A 25,497-nucleotide genomic window follows, 5' to 3' on the forward strand; every position below is an offset into this window, starting at 1 on the left:
TATTTCGATTCTACAACATGCTTATCTGCAAGGTGCTCTTTGGAAAGAAGTGAAAAAAAAAACAATGAAAATCTGAAGTCTTCTAGAATACAGGACTTAAAAATGAAACAAATCTAAGTGAAGTCTATAACATTTATAAGTAGTGAGTCCACATACAGAGATTAAGTTGTAATTAGGAAAAGAATGTATTTTTAGTTTTTCTGACTCAAATTTTACTAGGAGGCTATTAAACAATTTTATGACAGGTTATCTGTGACACAAAAAGCCATGGTAGAGGTTACATTAGGGACTTATCTTTTATTGGGCAGGTTTATTAAGTAATTTATATTTTGATTGAACACACGAACACAAATCATAGAAACCATCTGTAAGTCATTCAATAACTCGAAATTTGAGAATTCCTAATAACTGCTGGTAAGTAGTGACACAAAAACTAAGAACCGGGTTCACCATTTGAGAGTACGATTAAACAAAACACAAGATCCAGATCAACACTGAAGAACAGCCAAAGGTTCAACATGAAGACCTACTAAAGTTTTAAAATGCTTTAATTTTATATGAAAATATTAGACAGATCATTTTATCTGAACACCCTCTCACTGATAAAATCAAGATCAGAGCAGTGGATGATCCAAACTAGAACCCAGATGTCCATTATACCCAATAGTTTTCCTCAAAAGTATAAGTCTACCAAACAAAATAAGGTACTTGGCAAAACTCCCAAAATTTAAAAATTAAAAAAATATATATATAGAAAAGCATTTTTTACATAAGCTAAATGCCAAGCACAGAAAATAATAACTTTCATACGGTAGTTGCTAAGTGCTAGGCATTACCAACTAACTCATTTCATCCTCAAATTAGTCAGCTATTATCACCACTTTACAGATTAAAAAGAAAACTCTGGCCCAGACAGGTTAAGTAACTTGCCCAAGATGACACAGCTAGATTAGAGGCAGTGGGGTTTTAAAATCTACCCAGGCCGGATCTAGTCTGTTCACTTAACAATTTATTGCTCTACCAAACTGTATGCTGCATGTAAATAACATGGTAGTTTAGCAGTCATACATAAAATCTTTTATAAATAGAGCTCCGGTGACAGAAGTAAGTAGTTCCAACAGTCTCACAATCAGAAGAATCCTTAGTCAGGAATGGCTGGGCAAGGACAAGGACTCTCGTCTTACTTCTTGAAAGGAAGCTGCCCTTTGTTGCCCTATTTAAAGATGGTTAATAGTTATTCCCATTCTCTATTGTTAGATATTACCGAGGACACTGGATATAAATCTAGAGTCTCAGCTGCTTCTAGCTATGGCACTTACCCTAAGTTAGGCAACTTGATGGTATGAAAGGTAGAGGACTTTTTGGTATCTTTCAATGGATACTTAAAAATGGAAATAAATCACTATTAGAATGTAAACTCTATGATATCAAAGATTCTTGTCTCTTGTTCTCTGATGTAGTCAGAGCACCAAGAAGAGTGCCTGGCACACAGTAGGTATTCAACTGGTGAATAGATTTTGTCATAGAAATAATGTTTTACAGTAGTTTAGGCAAACAAATAGTATTAATTATATGCTTTAATGGTAAACAGGCCTTTTGAAGAACAGTATCAAAAACAACAGTGTTTCCCTGGGACAATATCCTCAAAGTAGAAACAATATAGGAAAGGTTTTAGTTTAAGATCTGTTTTTATCATTGGTAATAAAAAACTACAAATTCTTTTCCACTCATGGTTATAAATCTAAGGATTTCTGGGTTTTACAAAGGCGAAAGCTTTGGTAGATAGTTCCCCTTTTAAATGTCCACAACAGAAACATACAAAGTACTGCCTTGGCTGGCGTGGCTTTGTTGGCTGGAAGGTGGTCCCGTATGCCTAAAGGCCACCAGCTCGTTCTCCTGCCAGGGAACATGCCTAGATTGTGGGTCTGATCCCAGGTCAGGCACTTAGGAAAGGCAACCAATTAATGTTTCCCTCTTACATTGAAGTTTATTTCCTCCCCCACCTCCTGCCAAAAAAAATCGATGAACATGTCTTCAAATGCGAAAAAAAAAAAAACTGTAAAAAAGAAAATACAAAGTACAAGAAGAGCTAATTTTTACCCACCTATCCCTGGAGCAACCAGGCTCTCAGAAGGGTGTGTGATGGGAAGTATCTTCATGAACCTCCCCGAGTCAAGCACCTCATTTATCAGTATAATCCCTTTACCTGCCTTTCACTATTTTCACCTAAGTAAATTCCACTCTAGCTTACCTCCCTATCACACAAATCTCTTTGCTTTTTCTTAAATGCCATTTTATATAATAAATACTTTCTTAAATTGTTCTTATAATTACTTATTAGCAGTAACATTATGTTCCTTGGAAACAGTACAGTCTTACAAACTACTTACGGACCAAATGAACTTTCATGGGCTAATCTTGCCTCCCTCCCCAGAGGGGGTCATTTATTTTCTCTAAAAAAATATATTTTATTTTTAAGCATTTTAGAATACAATCTATATGTAGGTTGGAGGTACTATCTAAAAATTGTGGCATTAAACAGTGGTTTCAACTTTTTAATATATTTATTAATAGATTATTATAATACTACTTATAATGCTAGATTTTATAAAGTGCCTCATTTGCCTCAAAGACAAAACCAGATAATGAAAAACTAGATATAACCTCTGATTTTTTTTATTAAAAAGGCTTCTGCATGTTTTCATATTTACTTTAATGAATAGATACTTTAGAATACATATAACCAAAAAATACATATAGAACTTCAGTATATACCTTTTGAAGATATTTATCTGGTATGATACTTTCATTCTAAATGTTTTATTATATTTACCATAACTCAGGTTACACACACACATACATGTGTGCAATATTTAAACAAATTACTTCTTTAATGTAAGAAATAAAACTAATAAGCAAATGCCACTGGTTTATAATTATTACCATCAAGTATTTAGCACCCTAACACAAGGTTCGCTTGCTGAGTTTAACTCTGCAGTACTCTGGCTATAGAACAATACAGAAATCTGAAACTCTATTGAAGTAAAAAAGCTAATCCACATGGTGTAAATTTTAACTAAACATATTTATGAATCTTCCCCCTATTTTGGCTAATAGCTACTAAATCATTTATAAGCAACAAGAGCATACTATATCACTGCAGAAGTTGGCATGATTTTGCAACATTGAGCTTAAGTAGGATTGTCAAATTAATAGGAGGATATCAATTTCAGTTAAAATGATTGCTGGGAGCTTAACAAAGTACATTTACTTTCCATGCCATATTAAGATATAATGAGAATTTTTTTAAAACTTTTCAACTTAATCATTGCATACATCCTACTATTTTCCTCCTTTTCTATATGAATGTAATTCATTTCAGAGTTTTTGCATTTTTGCGCTCATATCAAAAACAAATACTGGTAGTCTGTAGTTGCTAGAAGTAAAAAGACTTTCCAAGGACAAAAAATTATGAAGAGTATATATCTAAGAGTGGATTCTGACGGTACTCAAGATTCTCCAGCCAGGGGAGACAAAAGCCAGGACCTGCCCACCACCAGTGCAAAGCCATGCTGTTAACCTAGGTGCAAACACAAGGACTGCGAGGACAGGAGCCGCTGTGCATGTGGGCAGAAGAAAAGGTTACAAAGCTTTAATCTAAACTATCTTGCATAATCTAAACTTTTGTAATAGTTTTCTAATTTACCAAGGCAATAAACACACTGCATTTTAAATTTACATTATGATTTTATTTTTAGCAATTCAATTAATAAAGAAAAACTACAAAGTTAAGACTTTCCTGCTAAAACTTTCTAACTTCTCATAGAAGAAAATATGTATGAATCCACCCAATTATTTTAAAAATTAAGCAATTTTAAAAGTATAACCTCATTTTATTTATGATTAATAAGTGATATTATCATTTCAGTGAAAGTTGAAGCCGGATAAAGTGTAAAAAAATAAAAGCAAGTAACAAAGAAAAAAATCTGATTTTTAAATAAACAGGACCACTGAAACTTTCCCCTGCAAATAGGAGTATTTGCAATAACGGTGTAGAGCATCTATCTCTGAGCACCAGGTTTTCTAAGAAAGCAAGTTACGAACAATTTTACATTCTTAAAAGAAACGTCATCTAACTTTCAATATTAAGATGCAATTTATGAAACAAAACACTGTGTAAGAAGAGTGGTGGCAAGTGTCTAGAATACAGATGCTCAAAATTTTCCCTTCCGGATATTCTAAATCTGATGTTCCTAGTTCTTTTCAAAAATTAAAAAATAAAGAAATAAAGCTAGCAGTCCCTTCTACGAGTATCAAACACAACAGGCCCATCTCTTTCTTGACGTTATATGGAAGAGCTTACATATTGGGAGACTAAGGGAAAAAAACCCTAAAAAACAAAATACAAAAACTCCAGAACCAGAATTGAACTGCTTTTGAGACCTAGCTATGAACTTTCATTGCCTGAGGGCCCTAAGCCCAGACCGGAAAAACACTGCTTCATTTTTACTGAAAATGGATACGGGATCTATAAAGGCACATCATTTACTGACACTAAAAAGCAAAATAACACCTTAAGCCAAAACTGATTCAAATGACCAAAATGCAATTTGTCAAGTATTACACCCACTATCAAACTTTGTTACCACAGAAATAAATTATAAAATATGTCAACACTAAAACAAAAAAACTCTCATATTATTAGATGCAACCTTATCCATGAAGCATCATCATCTTCTATCATGAACACTTTAATATAATCCTATACCACAAATATCTAAAGTGTTATAATCCCTGCATCCTCAATTCACATTGAATACTGGGTGAATCTTAAAATCAAGTTTTTATTGAGTTTGACGAAAGAGCAGAACCTTCCCACAGCCCACAATGCAAAACACACATATAATATTCTGTTATGTAATACCATCGTCTGGTTATGCCCATATGTTTAAGTTTTCATTCTCAAAACTCCACTTAAACAAGGATGGTGTATTTACCATCTCCCAAATGTAACAGCTATACAGTCTTGGGTCATAACCTATTATCAGAACTACCCTCTCCCCTTCCACCTATCTAATCAGATTCACCTTGAGCCCTGCATCTTTCAGGAAATTTACCCTGACCTCTCCATCCCAGACCCTTGTTCTAAACTCACAGCACTCACTACTATGATTTACTTGCCAAGCACATCACAGCTGAGTGTAACGGAGATGTAAAGACAGCTTCTCTCAATCTACACTGCCTGGAGGAATCCTGGTTCTAATCTTACTATGAGATCCTCCACATGAAATCCATTAATGTTCCCTTATTTTGTTTCTTTATTTGTCAAATGCAACTAATACATCCACCACTACAGAGGGCTGTTACAAAAATTAGAGATCTTAGTAGTTCTCAGCAATAACTCGGTATTTTCTACATAACTGAATAAAATACCAAACTTCTAATATCAAAAAGTAATATGGAAACGTACACAAGGACAAAAAAGCTAAGTTAATTTCACTTTGGATACAATTCTTACTTGTGTTTAAATTTTTAACCTTTCCCAAGAAAATGTAATCTAAGAGGTGCAAGACTGTATAAAACACAGCAGTGTCATATAAACCGAAAACAGAGGTATGAGTGGTGCTCTACGTGAGTAGAAATTGGATTTCCAGCTTCCCGATCCTGTCACCTTCCTGTGCAGCCAGGTAACAGCCTCCAACCACTCTGATTTCAGCACAAGTCTAAGACTCAGCCTCTGAAGAAACTGAATCTCATACAGCAGAGTTTAGATTAAGGCAGTGGCACTCAAAACAGAAAGATTAAGTGAAAGTCAACATACTCAAAGGTATATTCACATATGAAACGTGTAACAGGTAGGCGATTAGAAACTCTCTTCTACAGAAACCAAACAACCAAAGAGAAGACCAACAGGTAAATGATATTACCGGCTACCTAAAACAAAAGCAGCTTCAGCATTACCAAATCATTCTTCAGTGAAGCAAAACAAGCCCTACTTACAGTTTCCAAATTGCATTTTAGTGTCTGATCAGATATGAAAGGAAAGACAAGAATCCCACGACATGAGAGCAGGAATCACAAAACTGTTAGTAGAGGACCGTATAGTAAAATGTTTAAGCTTTGTGGGTCATACACAGTCTCTAAAGCATATTCTTCTGTTTAGATTTTTCTAAACCCTTTAAAAACTTTAAAGTCATTCTCACATTAATAGCTGTACAAAAATAGGGTGCAGCCCAGACACAGTGAACCGTAGCTTACCAACCCCTGCATTCCAGCACACCTTATGCAAAAGACAAAGAGAAAGGGCAAGAGGTGGGGAGTGGGGGGAAGTGACTTAAAGAGATGATGAAGGCATCAGAATGTAACTCAAATAGATACACACTTTAAAAAAATATTTTAAGAGAGAGAGGAAGGGAGGGAGAAAGAGAGAGAGAGAGAGAAACATCAATGTATGGTTGCCTCTCGCACGCCTCCTTACTGGGGAGAATGGCATCAGAATGTAAAAAAAAACACTTAAAAAAAAAAAGGAAGAAAAAAGAGAGAGAAAAAACCTGGCCCGCAACCCAGGAGTGTGCCCTGACTGGGAATTGAACCAGCTACCCCTTGGTTCTCAGGCTGGTGCTCCATCCACTGAGCCACACCAGCCAGGGCCACACACGTGTTTTTTATACACAGATTATCTATATATGAAATATATCTATATTTCATAAAACTATACAAAGATAAAATCATCATTGAAACATGAGCAAGATGCTATGGAAAAGGAATAGTTATATGTAAACAATAAGTTCAAAAAATTAAAAGTAGGACAGAAAAAAAATTTAAACTATTTTTGAAAAACAAAATTGAGAAAAAGTTCCTTCAAGGAGGAAGGGTATTAAAATGAGAGGATCGGTCCAGGAGGTAAACCATCTGACTAACAAAAGATAAGGGAAAAATAAGATGGGGGAGATTACAGAAGAAATGATCAGATATGATAAGGAATACTTTACTAACTCAAACTTTCTAAATGAAAGAGCCTACCAAAACCCCAGCACAAAGAATGAAAAAAAAATTCCCAAGAAGATACATGACCATTAACTTTCAGAAACCAGTTAAAAGTAAAAACCTCCTCAGAATAAAAACAATGCAAAACAAGTCAGATGCAAAAGGTTAAATATCATGCCATTGTGTTTTTTAAGAGCCACTTTTGAAGACAATGAAGCAATGTCTTCAAAATTATAAAGAAAATATTGACAACTTATCTCTAAGTTGTCAGCATTTAGGCCTTCTCAAAACTTGGAAGTCTGAAACTAGTTAGGATAGTTACCTCACATGCACACTTTGGCAGAAAGCTCTACCAAAACATTCACTAAACCAAAACAGAGAAAAACTGAATCCTGAACATTGGAGACTGAATGTGGGAGAAACATAAAGGAAAATCCTACAGTGACAACAACGTAAGTCCCAGGATAACTGTACAGCAGGCCTGAAGAGCAACTGGCCCAGGCAAAAGTCAGAGAATGAGGTCCCCAAGAAGACTATCTCCATTCAGATTAAAAAATGAAACTAATACTAGTTATAAGTGACTTTGTGCAAACCTATACTGAAAAGACAGTGGAATTAATGATGGCACACAAAAAAGTAAATTAATGAAAAAACTGCAAAAGAAGCTATAGTACTTTATAATGCCCATATATACTTATACAGGTATAATCACCAAATACGAATTTCAGCAGAAATTGTAAAGTTTAAGAACATAAAGGAGGGGAAACACAGAGGATAGCATAGTTTAACAAAAAAAATCCTCCTCTATCATGACTGATAAAAAAGTAGTATAAGCAGTATATTTTAAAATATGAAGATTTTTAAAAACCAGAATTAACAGCTAAAACAGGACTGGAAGAAATGGTTTTTAATAAAACCCTTTTAGTAATTTTTGTCTATATAAACTATATATATATATATAACTCGATAAAAGTCAACATTTTAGAAAAATCAATCTATATTTTAATAAAGTTTTGATCTACAATGTACTCCTCATTCTGTAAAAAGAACATTATATCCTGGAGTCTAATAGATCCTAAAGTACATACAAATTCACAATGTATAAAGTACATTAGTATGCTCTTACTGTCCTTTTTAATCTCATGCACTGAGATTATATCCACATCCTATGAATCAAAATAAGAGTGAAATGTTAATGATGATCACATTCTCCCTCTAAAAGGAAAAAAATCTGAGTATTCTCCAGCAATAACCTTAGTGTCTAACAGTTCATTCCTGGCCAAGAAATTAAGCTAAGGTTTGCTGAACCAAGTGAAGTCTATTTTGGAATTCTATTTTGTGGAATCATCATAATGTTTCGACTCAAATCTCAACTGCTTGTTACAACCAAACATTTAGAGCAAGATGTATTTTATTACATTTATACGTAAATCCAAATAGCACATGGTAGTAGAATAAACAAAAACCTCCTAAAACAGACTTTTATTAACATTACACATACATATATATATATATATGTATATATATATATCAGAACATAATCTGGCTTTCTTTTTAAGAGACAGGCAAAAAAATAACTACACTGTGGTACCACCCCATTTAGAATTACTCACTGACAACTGTGGTTAAAGATATGTTGAGATCACTTATAAAGACTTCTTGTACTAGTTAAGAAGTAACATTTCTTGTGAGCTATTTATCAAATTTCTCTAATATCTATATAACAAATTGTTTCGAAATAAAATTTTTATGCTCTAATGCCATAAATATGATTAACAGTAAGTTACATCCACACACAAAAGACCTATACCTAAAATATTGGGTTGGCCAAAATGTTAGTTTGATTTTTAAAGTAAATACAAAAGAAACGTTTTATTTTCACCAATAACTTTATTGAACAGCACACCCACCACTTTGTTCTACTCCCTTCTGCCATCTTTCAGGCAACCACATGATTCCATCTTCCCAAAACTTAATTTTCTTTTTGAGCAAAGAACTGTTTCAGGTGCCTTTCTGCAGCATTTCAGGGAATCAAAATGTTTTCCATTACGAGCACTTTGTAAAGACTGAAATAAATAGAAATCCAAAGGTGCACTGTATGGTGAATATGGCCAGTACTTCCCAGCCATGCTGTAAGTTTTTACCTGGTCATCAAAGAAACGTGATCTTATTATCCTGATGGAGGATTGTGTTTTCTTTTGACTAATTCTAGATGCTTTCCGTCGAGTGCTGCTTTCAGTTGGCCTAACTGGGAGCCGTACTTGTTAAAAGTAATTGTTTGATTTTTCCAAAAGGAGCTCTTAAGAGAGCACTCCCAATCAAACCATATATACAATATCACCAGCCTTTTTTGGATGAAAACCAGCCTTTGGTGTGGTTGGTATTGGTTCCTTACACTTGCTCCATGACCTCTTCCAGTCCACATTAAAGTATGTACTTCTCATTACCCGTCGTGATGTGTTTTAAAAATGCAACAGTTTTCATTTTGTTCAAGTAGAGAATCATGTGCAGAAATACAGCCAAGGCTTTTTAAAAAAATTGCACTTTATTGATTATGCTATTGCAATTGTCCCAATTTTTCTCTATTTGTCCCCCCTCCACTTAGTATCCCCCCAAGTTCCTCAGGAAATTCCCCACACCACTGTTCATGTCTGTGGGTCATACATATAAGTTCTTTGGCTACTCTATTTCCTATATTTTACTTTACATCCCCATGGATATTCTCTAACTACCTATTTGTACTTCTGAATCCCCTCAGCTCTTCACCCATGCTCCCACATCCCCTGCCCATCTGGTAACCATAAAAATGTTCTCCAAATCCATGATTCTGTCTCTGTTCTTGTTTGCTTAGTTAGTTTTTTAGATTCAATGGTTGATAGATGTTTTTTTCACAATTTTATTATCCATAGTTTTGATCTTTTCCTTAAATAAGTCCCTTTAAAATTTTATATAATAATGATTTGGTGATGATGAACTCCTTTAGGTTTTTCTTGTCTGGGAAGCACTTTACCTGCCCTTCCATTGTAAATGATAGTTTTGCTGGGTAGAACAACCTTGTTTGCAGGTCCCTGCTCTTTGTGACTCTGAATGTTTCTTGCCAATCCTTTCTAGCCCACAAAATTTCTTTTAAAAAATCAGCTGACAGTCTTATGGGAAATTTCCTGTAAGTAACTGCTTTTCTTTTGCGGCTTTTAGATTCTCAATCTTTAATGTTTGGCATTCTAATTACGATGTGTCCTGGAGTGGACCTCTTGGCATCCATCTTGTGTGGTAGTGTCTGTGCTTCCTGAACTAGCACCTTTATTGCCTTCACCAAATTAGGGAAGTTTTCTTTCACTACTTTTTCAAATACTTTTCAATTTCTTGCTCTTTACTCCTCTGGCAACTCTGAGGCAAATGTTGGAATGTTTCAAGTTGTCCCAGAGGCTGCTTACACTACCCTCATTTTTTTTTGGATTCCTTTTTTATTCTTGTTGTTTTGAATGTTTTTCCTTCTTTATGTTCCAAATCATTGATTTGATTCTTGGATTCATCCACTCTACTGTTGTTCTCCTGTAAATTGTTCTTCTGTTAGTGTATCTTTTGCTTCTGACTGGATCTTTTTTATGCTGTCCAGGTCCTCACGAAGTTCCTTAAGCGTCATTATAACCAGTTTTCTGAACTCTACATCTGACAGATTGCTTACCTCTATTTCATTTAAGTTGTTCTGGAATTTTCATGTTCTTTTACTTGGGCCATGTTTATCTCCTCATTTTGGCAGCCCCTGTGTTTATTTCTATTATTAGGTAGGGCCGCTATGATTGTGTGTATACAGAGTTTGGCCTAATGTAGTAGGTATCCTAAAGGGTCAAGTGGCACAGCCTCCCCTATCACCCAAGCAGGGTACTAGAGGTGCACCCTTCGTGTGGGCTGTGTACACCCTCCTCTTGTAGTTGAGCCTTGATTGCTGTTGGCAGGTCAATCAGAAGGCTTTACCCAGGCCAGTAAGCTGCAAGAACTGGATGTGACCACTGTCCACCATCCTCTGACCTCCATGGAGCATGAGCTGTACAGGGGTAGGGTGGTGGTGCTCCAAAGTAGTCTAATGCGCAGGCTCTGGAGTTTCCCAAGTGGTGGAGGCCAAGGTCAGCCCTGACCTGTATTCTGTCTGGGGCCACCCTGCCTGAGCTATAAAGCAATATGAGATGGCTGCTATGTGTTCTGGGCTTGGAGATTCCCAGGTCAAGCCAAGCTCTGAATCTAGGCTAGCTGCTGCTAATCCCAGGCCTGGGGCCATCTAGCAAGAGGTATGGAGGTTGGGAACATACTGAGGCCTGCTGTTGCTTTTTGAAGGTTTTAGGAATTTGTGAAGCACGACCCAAGACCAGTTATTCATGTGGAAAAGTCATGGTTAACAGTTTGGGTAGGCCCTTAAATAGAGTGGGATAGAGTCTAAGGAGATCTCCAGGGCTGAGCAAATATTGTTAGCCAGGTTGATAGTCTCAAATATGGCACCTGCCTGCCAGCTCTGCGGCTCTGTGGAGAAGGGCTCAGAGGAGGGATAATGGCCTCTGTCTGCCTTTCATCTGGGAGAAAGCTGTGCCCCGGCTCCCACCTTGATTCCAGACACTTCAGTTCCTCTCTGTATGCCACTGGTGCCTTTCAAGCTCCTACCCAGGTGCTGGAGGTTGGAGGGAGTTACACTGAGTAAGTCCACATATGGGTTCTTTAAAGAGAATTGCTTAGGACATCAGAAGTTTCTCCCACCAATTCAACCCCCACTTGTTTCTGCAGCCGAAGTTCTGGGGACTTATCTTCCTGGCACTGGAACCCTGGGCTGGGGGCCCTATGTGGGACTGGAATTCCTCACTCCCAAGATATCCCTCCTGAATTTCTATCCACTACATGCGGGTGTGGTGCCAGCCTGTTCTGCATCTCCTTAACCCTGCTCCTCCAACCAGTCTGGATAAATGTGGTTTCTTTGATTCTGTAGTTGTCAGACTTCCATTCAACTCAATTTCTGATGGCTCTGAGTGATGGTTGTTCTATAGCTTAGTTGTAATTTTGATGTTGTTGTGCAAGATGAAAGACAAGCTGTGTTTACCTACACTGCCATCTTGATTGTAAGTCATGAAGGATTTTTTTTTCTTTTGCTTAACTTAGATGGAACACAAACATCAATGCAATTAACATAACCAAGCCGGTAAAAATAATTTTCAACACTTGATTTGGATATTTTGGGAATGTCAGGTATCTCCCACATAGTATAATATTGATTGTTACCAATTACTGTCTCAAATTTGATCACTATCAACTTCAACCGGTCTACCCAACTGTGGAGCATCATCCAGAAAGAAATCTCTAACTGGAAACTTCACACGCCACCTCTGACACATTCAATCAGTCACAGCACCTTCTCCATACACTGCACAAATCATTTTTTGCATTTCAGTTGAATTTTTACCTCTTGATATAATAAAGTATAATATGTTGAAAAAGTTGCATATTTTCTTCCATCTTCAATATTAAAATTGCTACAAAAATTCACCAATTTCAATATTTTTTGAAGTGCATGCTGATCAATAGCTGTCATAATACAATCTAACAAAACTGTTTTAAATGAACCTAAAGACGACTATGCACCACTAGAGCCATCTTATAGAAAATAAAGGAACTTTTTGGCCAACCCAATACTAAAGGAGTGGATTTAAAAATTTCTCTAAGAGCTATTTTATTTGAATATGTTTGTTCATAAATTGTCCACAATTTTCAAGTAAATTAGACAGATGTATTTTTCCCTTTTATATATAAATACAACCTGATAAGGTGAATAAAATTTGATAAAATAAGGCTTCTATAGTTATAGATATGTATAACAACAAAAACACTAGGTAAAACTGTGGCATTCATTTATACTTATGCCTATGCTGAAAAAACAGGCAAGTGCCTTCACTATGGCTAAAGTTCCCCACTTTATCCCTCTGTTATTATTTTCATAGATCATTCTGTAGACTTTCATAAAGAATATTTAGTAAATATTCAAAATTTTATATGCAAAAACTCATCTTCTTCTTATTTAACAATTCCCCCTCCATTAACCTGTCAGTCCTAGATGAATGGGCCACCTACTTTAAGTGGTAACTTATTTTGCTTTACATTACAAAATCTCAATTCTTAATGTAAATAGAATGTTAGTGGTAAGATAAATTTTTTTCTGCAACATGGCCAACTTATTTACTTATTTATTTATTTCTTTATTTCCTCACCCAATAACATGTTTTTATTTTGAGAGGAAAAAGGAAGAAAGAGAGAAAGAGAAACATCTATGTGAGAGAGAAGCACTGACTGGTTGCCTTTGGTATGTGCACTGACCAGGGACCAAACCTGTGACACCCAACTAACTGAGCCACAGTGGTCATGGGCCACATGGTTGATATTTTTAAAGTTCTAATTTAATATCAACATTTTCTGCAGCTGGTATTTGGCCATAATTTACAGAAGCAAATACAAAAACTACAATAGGAAAGAAAAATCATAGATTACTCAGTGGGAAGCATTTTAAATATATTTATCTTCAAGGTGAAAATAAGAGCTTTCAGATGATCAACAGGCTTAATATTTAGTTCTAAAATGGCAAATTTCTCCCAAATTTAGGATAATGTAAATAAAAATACCTATCAAGGCACTAACATGTTTTAACTTAGTTTGTATTTACACTGCTTTAAAGACCCTATTCTTCTATTGAGAAAATGCCTTCTAACATAACATTTTGAAATTCAAGATATTTTATCAATGCATTTTTAAAAAGGAAAGAAACAGAACAGGATCATGTTCTGAGAAATATTTTGATGCCCACAGACAAATCTAATAGTCTCTTAAGGAATAAACAGAAGTTTTCAAAATTTCACAAAATTATCATTATCTACTAAAACAGATCACATTTTGAATCAACTAAGTGATTTTCATATAAACAAAGTTTTTCTACATTGTCAAAGGTTATATTCTAGTTTTTGCTACCACCAAGAATTAAAAAAAAAACTGTTCTGATGGTTAAACTTTCCATATCTACTTTCCTATAAGAAAAGGTAACTAAAATACCCAAAATACATTATACTATGTAATCTCTCTGCAAATAAACCTAGCAACTATACCAAGAATCTGCTACAGTGCATATATTGAAAACTAAACATCAATCCTTATGACCTACAAAATAAAATCCCTTTAAAAACAATCTAATCGTCTTCCAATGTTAAACAACAACACAAACCAACTGGGATAATTTCTAACTGAAATATTTTTCATATTTTGAGATAAAGGTGTAAGTAGTATATTTTAGTTAAAAAGAAAAGAAATAGAACCTAAGATTTTCTCAGGTATAATCTAAAAACTACTGGGGGAGGGAGGCAAGGAGCACAAGGGGATGGGCTGGGATGGGAGTAAAAGGCAGAAAACTACTTGAAAAATAATTAAATAAAAACTACTATGCACATGTAAAAGCCATCCCACAAGAAGCTTATAGCCAGCAAGCCTAAACTTAGCCAGATGTGGAAGGGAATGACAGCCAAAGATTTTCGAAAGCATAATAAATACATAGCCTTAATTTAAAAATAAAAACAAGCGAGCAAGCAAACAACAACAAAAACCCTATTATCTAATTTCCTGGGTTAAAATAAAACAAAACATTAAAGGTAATCCTTAAATTTTCAGATTCAAAAGGAAAATGACTACTACCAACCTAAAAAAAGTCATACTTCATTATAAATTAATAAACAATCCTAATCCTATCTTCCAAGTAAGTTCTCTATATAATGCTAGGTTTCTGACGTGAGAGATGAACCAATTTGAGAGCATTAATGTCAAAGTGTCCAAAAGGTTATAAAAGAACCAAAGCTTTGACGCCACATGTTATGCACACATTTTAAAGTCAAAACAAGTACCTGGCTCAGGTTAAATTGCTTTGACTGTTTCTCACTGGGAGACTCGACACCTTGTGCAGTTCACTTCAATATTTAGTGTTTTGTTTTTCTTATTAATCCAAAGCAAAATATTTTTCTAAAGTAAGTATAGAATAATTTAGAATCTTTTAAGGAATTTAGAAAAGGTGACTTAAGTTTGCTCTAGTTATATATTTCCTTCAGCAAACCAGACAGCATTTAAATTATAAACTTTTAATTCACAAATCTGCATACAGAACTGCACAGTTAACACAGAAAACCTTAGAATTTATTTCAGTTTAAATCATTCACAAGTTTTTGCTTTATATAAAATTTGCATGTAGGGAAACCAAAGCAAATTAAAATTTTAAAACAAGCCTTAAAACCTTACATAATAAGGTTTTGTACCTTAAACCATCCACATTATAAAATACAAGTGCTGTGGAAATGTGACTAATGGTCCAGTCCTTTAACCAAATATAATGACTACTGAGAAGCTTTGTAGAATAGCTTTCTTCTCACTTAAGTTCACGAAATTGATTCAATATTACTGTGTGATACAGCTTATTCATAGGAAAAGGGTCTTTAAAAAATTGAATGTAGACTATTTTCATTTTTAAAGTTCTACTTCCACCAAAAACCATTTTCTTCAAAACATTCTTTGAAGAAAAAAACATTTCACCTTTCATCTTTTCACCACTTTAACCTTTTCACTTTTCCTTTATCATAAATTTAAATCATATGCTTCACCATTGTAATATCGGTAGCACTTCTTCAGTGTCTAAGACTTCATGCTCCACCATACAAAAAAGACGGTTACTACAACTGCTCCATCTTCACTGTAAGGTTTTCTTTACTCTTTACCTTCCCAATACTATGTAACTTGGCATAAATGGACTTGGAAAATAAAGGCTTGGTCAAATAGATGGTTAGCATTACAAATGGGTAGCAGAGTATTAGTTTGGGTTTAGGAGTAAGATTGCAAGCCGGCATGATAGCTGAGATGCCTGTACAAAAACAGGGCAAAAAACAGGGCTGATGGCAAGAGGTGTTGTTTTATGTTCCAGGATTCAAGATTTAGGTGCTACACATTTTTAGAAAGTCATTCTCATGATTTTAGAACTTTCAAGATTCTGTAAAAATTGTAATTGTTGCCACAAATAAGTATGTCAAATAAAATTAATGGGAGGATAACCATGGAAATAAAACATCTTCCTCCTCACTTTTAAGTGGACCAAGTTATATGTGCCTGATTTGAGGACCACTGTAACAAAGGACATTTCATCAGTAACAACCAGAGAATTTCTGATTCTCAAGAATTTCTTATTCTTATTCAATGTCTGTGTGACTCTGCAATTAAGTGGAGTTATTGTCCTACATAATCCAAGGAGACATGTGTTGGACTAGTAAGGAGGTACATACAACAAGAAAGTAAAGAGACGCTAGACAGAGGTCACTGTAGCTAGACTGTCCATAGGCATACCAGATATGTTATAATAATATGAAAGGCTAGAAACAGACTCCTCCTTGGAATTAATCTGGGTATCTGGCATTTAATTCTACTTTCCTGCATGCTGCTGAAGGAAGTAGGTTATTTTCTAACTCCGTACAACTTCGAAGGAAAATCACGTACCCAAGCACAGAGACAGTTCTACTTTCCTTCTCCCTCACCCTCTTTGTTAGATGGTCAAAGTTGGCAGAAAATAGCTTGGATTCTAAAGCTCTTCAGCCCTTTCTGTCTTCCATGGGATGGACGGACCGCTACTAGATGCTTGCAGGGATGCTACTGTTTGGTATCTTTCACAAGTACGCTACTTAAGTAACTAAGCGGAGCCAGTTTAGTGCTGAAGATTGTGTAGGGCCTTTGCTCTCAGGTTACCAGATATTACTGAGTAAAATGAAAGATGAAATTTATCCACAGAACAATCTGAGTAGCAATTAAGTACATTTTTCTAATTTCTCTGGTAAGTTGGTTAATTATTAAAGGCTATGTATATATTAAATAAAAATGAATACCAAGAATATGCAGTTCTATGCAAATATCACAGATAGTATTTTAATATTTCTATAAACCATGAAGAAATAAAGCAAAGAATATTCCATAATAAATAATATTTCAGAACATAAGTCAAAGTATAAAAAAATCAATATGACACATAATACTGATTATCAAGTTAAAATATTTGTAGTGTGGTTCACATGACTTGATGTCTACAGATGGGTCTTTTATTCTGACTAACTGGTATTTTCACATATTTAATACTACAGAATTAAATAGTAATATTTTAAATGCCTGAATTCAAGTTGCTCTTGAAATCAGTACAACACTGGATGTTTCTCTGCTGGCACACATGATCATATGTCTACCCAGTACAATATATACTCTATAAAAGATGTTGACTCTTAAGGCTTTTGCTCCGGCTCTTCTGCACTAAATTATACCTAAATCAATCCAAGAGAGTCAATAGAGAAATAGCACAGTGGTGCTGAATGTCAAATCATATCACATAATTTAAATAAAATCCTCTTATAGCTTTAAAACTGGTTTAGCAGTCTCTGGTTGAATATAAAAGATGTAAGATATGCATTTACACTGCTTCCTCATCACATCTGACTAAATAAACCACAAAGAAAGGACAGTAAAAACCCCCAAAGACAAAGAATAGGAAAAGAAGTAACAGTAGAAAAGGTATTTCAACAAAATTTGGATGACACTAGGTGGATAGACAAGCCATAATTGATTGAGGTTTCAGCTTTCTTCGCGATGCTGGGTCTACAACAGGAGGGACCCAGCAGAAACACTATTCATTCAGAACACACCCTGAAAGTCAGGAGTTGGAGGTAGCGGGTACCTCTGAAGGCAGGGCTGCAGCATGGATGAACACAGAATGACTGGCTGAATGTCTATATGAGTAGTAAGTAATTAGACTTCCCAGATCTTTTGTTTTGCCTAATCAAATACTTTAGGAGATGGTCCTTCTCCAGCTCTGGCAGAAACCAGCAGAATTAATGTTAAACCAGAGAAGATTGAGCTTGGGAGTACTAGATAAAACTCAGGGTGAAAAGGAAGAGCTGAAAACAAGAGGGCAGAGGGAAGGGATTAGTACACAAACTGACTCACATTTAAATTACTGCCTGCATGCTGAGTGCTGAGTCTCTGAGTCTTCTTCCCCAATCAGCTTCTACAACACAGGCTGTCAGGCTTATACCCCACTGATGAGAAAAGAAACAATTTTTCTGTGGAGAAAATGACAGGCTCAACAACCTGCAGACACTGACATTTAGAGGTGCCTTCAAGGATGCTGCCAAGTATATACTCATCATCCAGTAAAAGGCCTGCTAATCAATAAGCTCCAGTCACTTGCACAAAATTTCCAGTTTTTTCACATCACATTCTTGAATATAAACAGATACTTAAAAATCATGAGAAATTTGAGTACAATCTTTAACATGACTGTGATTAAAGCAAAAATGGGGAGAGGGGGACTCAAAATAAACACTACAAGGTTTAAATTAAAACTGAAAAGATATTAATATCCTTAGAAGTAAAAAGTGTATACATCCATGACACATAAATACTATAAAAATGGAATATTCAGATAAAATTTTAAAAATTAAAACATAACAGTTGATATAAAAATTACAACAGAAGGATCAAAAGAGAAAATTAAGAGAAAAAAGAATATAGATAAAATAAATGGTAAAGGGGAGATAAAAAAACTAAAAACTCATTCAAAGAAATCAAACATCTCACTAACAAAAGTTTCTGAAAAAGAGAGACAACAGAATCTCACCAAAGAGACAATATAAACCTATGGATAAAATAGATTCAGCACATATGCTTACTTTTGTTCTCTCCCCAGTTGATACCTGAATGACTGTAAAAGAATGATTCTAAGTAAATAAATACAATGAATGAAAGAAAAAGAGCAATACAATTGTGCAGGCTAGAAGGCAGGTAAATAAGCAGTAATTGACTAGACAGACTGAGGAAGCTTAATCAGAAAGCCAAGTGCAATCTGATTTTATCGCAGAATTCCAAAAGGAATAAAGAACTGGTCAGATTGGAGTAAAAGTGTGAGAGTGTGTGTCAGTGGTGGTATTAGGGAAAAAAGCACTACTAAGTTTTTTTAAAGTAAACACCTAAAACTTTCCCCACATGAAAGATTTCATGCTTTGGAGATGGGGAGAAGGAGCATCTCTGGCCTTTCCAGACGATTGAACAACCTGCCTCGTCATGTGCTCAGAGCTTCCAGTCTTTGAGTGCCTCACACTTTTATATGGACAGGCAAATACCACCAGCTCTCCCTAGGAAAGTCTTTAACATGAGACACAGCAACCAAACCAAACAAAAACTTAGAGGAAAAGGACGCGGCATAAAGAAAACCTTTACAGAATTTATCGGTATCTCAAATACATGCTAAACAGGGTAATCATAAAACAAGTAGGATTCCATTAAGGTAAGAGGAGAAAAGACAGAAATAAGAGCTCTTAAAAATTAAAAATTAGCAGAAGTTAAAAACTCAACTAAAGGATTGGGGAAGGTTGAGAAAACCCCTCAGAAATGTTAAAGAATATAAAATATAAACATAAACATACAACAAAATGAGAGTCTTAGAGAACTAGTCAGGGAAATCCAATGTCTAAAAAAATAAACATTCCAGAAACAGAGAAAATGAAAAGGAAATAACAAATAAAATAATTCAAAAAATATTTTTAGAAGTTAAGACCATGAGTTTCCAGACTGGTGAAGTCCCAGCACAATAAATGAAAACAGATCCTCAACAAGGCACATAATAATACACTTCAGCACATTGGGTGGCTAAAGGGAAGATGGTAAAAGATTCAAAGGAAAAAATACAGAATATACAAAAAAAATCCAGAAATCATGTTATCAAACTAGAGTTTTTAAAGAATGAGAACAAAATTTCAAGGACAATAAAATAATACCTTTCAAATTAACAGAATTTTAAACCTGGAATTCCATTCTTAATCAAAGGATCAATTAATACTCAAGTAGTACAAACATGTTTTCAAGCATGCAAAGTCACAAAAAATGCATTTCCCATTCAACCACTGCAAGTAACAGGGGGCATATGCTCCACTAAAATGAGAAAATAAACCAAATTAAGAGTCAGATACAAAATATATATATATATAAAAGAGCACCAATTCAAGAGATGCAAAAAAGGATATCTAAGAAGTAATCAGTGCTTCCTGAGGAATAGCTGTGTATTAATTGGGAAGGTTAACCGACACAGATTAGCCAGAAGAACTGTCTCCAGGAAGATGAAACTGACATACTACCTGATGCCTTTGAACACACTGAGCAATTTATATACCAAGAATTTGAGGCTGAATTAATGGTATGTACAAATGCAATAACAATGAAAATAAAAAATTAAGACTAGTATTTACCTGTGAATCTAACAGATTCTAAACACTAAATATTCTTATAAATGACATTACTGTACTTGGAAGATGAGACGGATGAGAAATGATCAATGGTAAGTGACAACCCAGGAGCATGTGCAATGTCCTTGTTTCCAGAAGAAATGACAATAGTTAAAGCCTAAAACTGAAACCAGGCAGTTGTCTTGTATGCATATGGAAATACAGACGCGAACATCGAAGAGAAAGAGGAGAAGCTGCCTCTGCAGAGGTGGAAATAGAGAAGAGAATGTTTAATTTGAATAAAAATAATAAAAAAGAAACTGAAGTTATTACCCAGTAGTAAAGAAAATGAATTCCATTTTTAAAAACTAAACCTAGAACTTAGTACAATTAATGATGAAACTTCAGAGCACCAACAGGATAAAGAGAAAAGGCTTCTCGAGGGTATGAGAGGGTGATGGTAGCATACGCCAACTGCAAGACAGTCTCCGATCCATCATCTTCAAAACTCCGAGGAAAAACTACTTCTTTCAAACTGTGCTGAGCCAAACTATCAACTGACTGTGGGGCAGGGAATAAAGGTAATTTCAGGCATATAAAATGTTTTCTTTAAAGTATCCCCCTTTCTAAGGACACCATTGAAGAATACACTCTGCTAAAATGGGAGCAGACCAAGAAAGAGGAGATGATGTGATCCAAAAAGAGGCACAGGGAATTCTTAGGAAGACAGTGAAGAAAATCCCAGGGTTAACATACATAGGAAGTTTAGAGAACCGAGGGTTATAAGTGTTGGAATATCCTCTCTAGGAGGTATTTCCATGGGAAAACAAAATAGAAATGTTGTATATGAACTACTGAAGTACAGAAATCTTAAGGATGAGAATAAAAAATTTAGGGAGAAAAATAACACACTATAATGCTTAGCTATAAATATTTTCACATACGTAACTAAAACCAGTTAAGAAGTCTCTTTACTTTCTTGAAATAGAAAAAGAAAGGAGGAGCAATAATATCTAAAATTAAATCTATTATCATACAACATTTAAATGTATGGAAGAAATCCTAATAAAGGTAAAAGTGGCTCAACATGAGACTCAGGAAAGGCAGGCAACGGGCTTCTTCCCTTGCATTTCAGTTTTTAAACTATTATCTCCACTTTGAAACTTTTTCAATTAAATCAACAGGATTTCAAGAAAGAAAAATTCTCTAATGATTTTAAATATTTTTCAAATCAGAAATGAGATTTAATGGTGGTAGGTGCGAAATGGAAACCAAATTCATAAATTAACATTAATAATGTTTTGAAGGATACATTGCAAAAGACAAAACAAGCAGGCACCAGACTAAGCTGATATTCATTTCCTGTGTGGGCTTCATAAAATTGTAGTAGACTTCAGTTACTAGATACACAACTGTAGCAGCCACTGTGAAATCCACCAGCCACTGGTATTCTGGAAAGTAATGCAATGCTGAAAAATAAAGGTTAAAAACAAACTTTACTGAAACTTTCATAAACAGCTTAAAACATTTATCTATAATTAATGATAAACATGCTAAACATTATCCTATTTGGTTATTTGCAATGCAAAGATTACAAATACAAGAATCTAAAAATGCCAAAAGCAGATCAAAAAATGTTGGCACTTAAAACTAAATTCTAATACTACATAAATTAAATAATTAAAATAATCTCAAAATGATCACCAATAATTAAATTGTTGTTGAAGTACATGATTGCAAAATGAGGTGGTATTTTCTTAGCTGACTAGGTATTTTTTACAGAAATTATATATCAAGTTTTTTTTTAAGAGTCTGAGCTGTACTTTAGAAAAGTGATTTTTAGTCTTTTCAATCTCACGGCACTCAAACTAATTACTAAAATTCTGTGGCACACCACATAATATTTGTTTTCCCATTTAACAAAACAAAACAAAAAAAGGATGATTTTGATTTATTGGACCAGATGGCTACTGTTGTATTGGCTGTTGTCAGTTTTTAAAATTTGACAATCGAAGGGAAAAGAGGTCAGTGCCCCAGACTAAGTCAGGTACTGCATATTTAAAAAATTCTTGACATTGGCTGAAAATTGCTGCTGTAGAATACAACCTAATGTAGACAACTACAGCTTTACTTATTGTCATTTCTGTGAAGAATGCTAAATTTGTACAGTTATTTAGTGCCCTAAGGGAAGGTTAGTAATTTTGAGTTACTGTAGATTAAAATAATAAATTAAATAAATCTACTCTTTAATAAATTATCTGCTCCTGTAAGAAAAGCTGATGAAATACCTATCTACTTCCCAAGAAGCCCATACCCTATCAACAAACTATTTCATTCTTAAGGGTTCATTAAATTAGTCTTCTCTGAAAATTAATGATTCCAGCTCTCTTTCCACTTCAGATATTCTGGTTTACTTCTGCTAGAGTGTAGTCCAAAATAGCAACATCATTTTATAGAAGGCTTCCTAAAAATGTGGAAATAAATCACATCATAAACATTAATCTGTATGTCCTCAATGGCACATAATAAAACAATCTATACTGCTTTGGAAAAATTTTAGTTGTAAATATAATACCTGAGGCTACTTTAAAATCACATGAAAAAGTACTTTTAAAATACCACTCAGGGTAAGACTTAAAATATCAAAACAAACTAAGCAAACTTACGTCATCTCTATGCCATGGACAGCAAAAATTACAAATTCTTTTATGACTGAGTAAATTTTTTTTGCTTCAAATTATTTTAATTGCTTTAGGTGTGTGTTGTTTGGCTTCTGAACCATCAGTATGAAAAATTTACCCTAAAGTGGTCGCAGGATTCCTACCCTCTCTCCCCATCTAAAATCACCCAGTTAAGCCTTCTGAATAACTTTCTGGAAGAAGAACAGGGAAATGGATGAAACAACAGATAGGCATCTGTGTATCTAAAGGTTTTCAATTTTATTAACAACAACTGAAGTAGGTGTTCCAATTCTCCATGCCTGCCCTTACTCACAGATTAGCCCCAGGGAACTTAAGAGCAAACTGCCAAGAGACATTCAAATGTTCTTATGTTCTTTAAGAGGAACTTATAATGAATAGCTAAGATAAACTGAGATATACTTTTAAGATATTCAGATATCAATATAAACCTTCAGCAAAAGTACAAATTATACAAATCCTTTGCTATATATATATATATAATCCAAGAATTATATCATTCTTTTTGTATCCAATAATATAATTATATACCTACCCTTTTCATAATATCAAAAGAAACTTAAGAGCTTATCAAGCCTAATAATTTCCTTTAAGCTCCTGAGAGTACCTAAAATTAAGGCAGAAATCCTCTACTTTTACTTAAACACAAATATACACATTCATAAATAAATACATCAATATAAACATAAACAAAACATCTTCCTATTATTCTGCAGAACTGAAATGCTCTTGATATTTTGTGGCCAATTGTTAAAACTAGTACAATTTGTAGTTAGTTATCAAAATTGTACAAGTGAAGCAAAACACTAATTAAGCTGTGTTCTGAAGCCATGTTACCCTACTTCATTTTTTAAGTTCATTCATAGCTTAGTTCTCACTGACTATCTCTACCACGTTTGGTGCATAATCCTGGCCAAGTTATTTAACCTCTATCTAATAAGTTGGATTTAAAAAAAACTTGATAATAGTTTTATATACCTCATAGAATTGTGAGGATGAGTTAATACAAGTAAAGCTCTAACAACAACAGCTAATATGGAATTTTAAGCTATTATTAAAGCTAACTAGCTGATAATTATTCAATAAACATTAGTTATTAAAGTGACAAAAATCTGTACTTAGAAATCAGGGGATATGTATGTGTATTCTTATATTTATATATGTCTGTGAACATTTTATGTAAGTAAGCAAACATAGGATAGTAAAACAAATGTGACAATAAAATAAGTCAAAGTGCTTTTAAATATTTTAAATTTTCCATGAAAACTAGTTAAAAAGAAAAAAAAGGATGACATAACCGGTCTTAATGATAATAGACAATTGACTTAAATTGTTTCTCAATGACACTTTTGGGTTCTAGGACACTCTTGCCCCATACAGACATAAAATCTTTGTAGATGTACAATCAACTTTCAAATATATTGAAGTCACTTTAAATCATGAAACAATTTTATATTATATAGATGCTAAATGAATCTGAAGGTTTTTCTGTGGTGGTATAATTTAACACAAGAAGGGCCAAATTACATAATGTTACTTTATACAACACTACCAAAAATGTCTAAAGTATATTTTATTAATTATGCTATTAGTTTTCCTCTCCTTATTCCCTCCTCTGCCCTGTACCCTCCAACTTCCCCCCTTAGTTCATGTCCATGGATTGTACATATAAGTTCTTTGATTTCTGTTTCCTATACCCTTTTTAACCTCTCCCTATTATATGCCTATCAATTACACTTCTTATTCCCTGTATCTTCCCTGACCATTCTTCCACTCCCACTCCCCACTGAAAACTCTGCATGTGATCTCTATTTCCCTGATTCTGTTCCTGTTCTAGTTGTTTGCTTGTTTGTTTTTTGTTCAGTTTTTGATAGTTGTGAATTTGTTGTCATTTTACTGTTCATAGTTTTTGATCTTCTATTTCTTAGATAAATCCCTTTAACATTTCATATAATAAGGGCTTAGTGATGATGAACTCCTTTAACTTGACCTTATCTGGGAAGAACTTTATCTGCCCTTCCATTCTAAATGATAGCTTTGCTGGATAGAGTAATCTTGGATGTAGGTCCTTGCTTTTCATGACTTCAAATACTTCTTTTCAGCCCTTTCTTGCCTGTAAGGTCTCTTTTGAGAAATAAGCTGATAGTCTAATGGGAACTCCTTTGTAGCTAACTCCCTCCTTTCCTCTTGCTTCTTTTAGGATTACCTCTGTATATTTAGTCTTGGGTAACTTAATGATGATGTGTCTTGGTGTGTTCCTCTTTGGGTCTAACTTCTTTGGGATGCTCTGGGCTTCTTGGACTTCCTGGAATTCTATTTCCTTCACCAAATTGCAGAAGTTTTCCTTCATTATTTGTTCAAGCAAGTTTTCAATTTCTTGGTCTTCTTGTTCTCCCTCTGGCACCCCTATAGTTTGGATATTGGAAAGTTTCAGGTTGTCCCAGAGGTTCCTAAGCCTCTCTTGATTTTTTTTGAATTCTTCATTCTGTTCTGGTTGGATGTTT

The 25,497-nt window shown here is 34.5% G+C and overlaps 1 protein-coding gene across 7 annotated transcripts in view; it reads right to left on the reverse strand.

Moving 5' to 3' along the window:
* Positions 1 to 25,497, reverse strand: part of TMEM161B (transmembrane protein 161B) — a 73,645-nt gene that overhangs the window by 13,334 nt on the left and 34,814 nt on the right. For 6 of the 7 annotated variants that reach the window (XM_053664467.1, XM_037159643.2, XM_037159642.2 and 3 more), the window contains one exon: positions 21,607 to 21,763. In XM_053664467.1, the coding sequence (XP_053520442.1) occupies positions 21,607 to 21,671 (65 nt within the window). In that variant the 5' untranslated portion in view covers positions 21,672 to 21,763. Of the gene's footprint in view, positions 1 to 21,606; positions 21,764 to 25,497 lie in introns of those variants that run through there. The other variant, XM_037159644.2, reaches the window with a different exon arrangement.

Source organism: Artibeus jamaicensis, unplaced genomic scaffold (assembly GCF_021234435.1).
Source record: "Artibeus jamaicensis isolate MK-2021 breed Jamaican fruit bat unplaced genomic scaffold, CSHL_Jam_final contig_373, whole genome shotgun sequence".
Classification (NCBI taxonomy): Eukaryota; Metazoa; Chordata; class Mammalia; order Chiroptera; family Phyllostomidae; genus Artibeus; species Artibeus jamaicensis.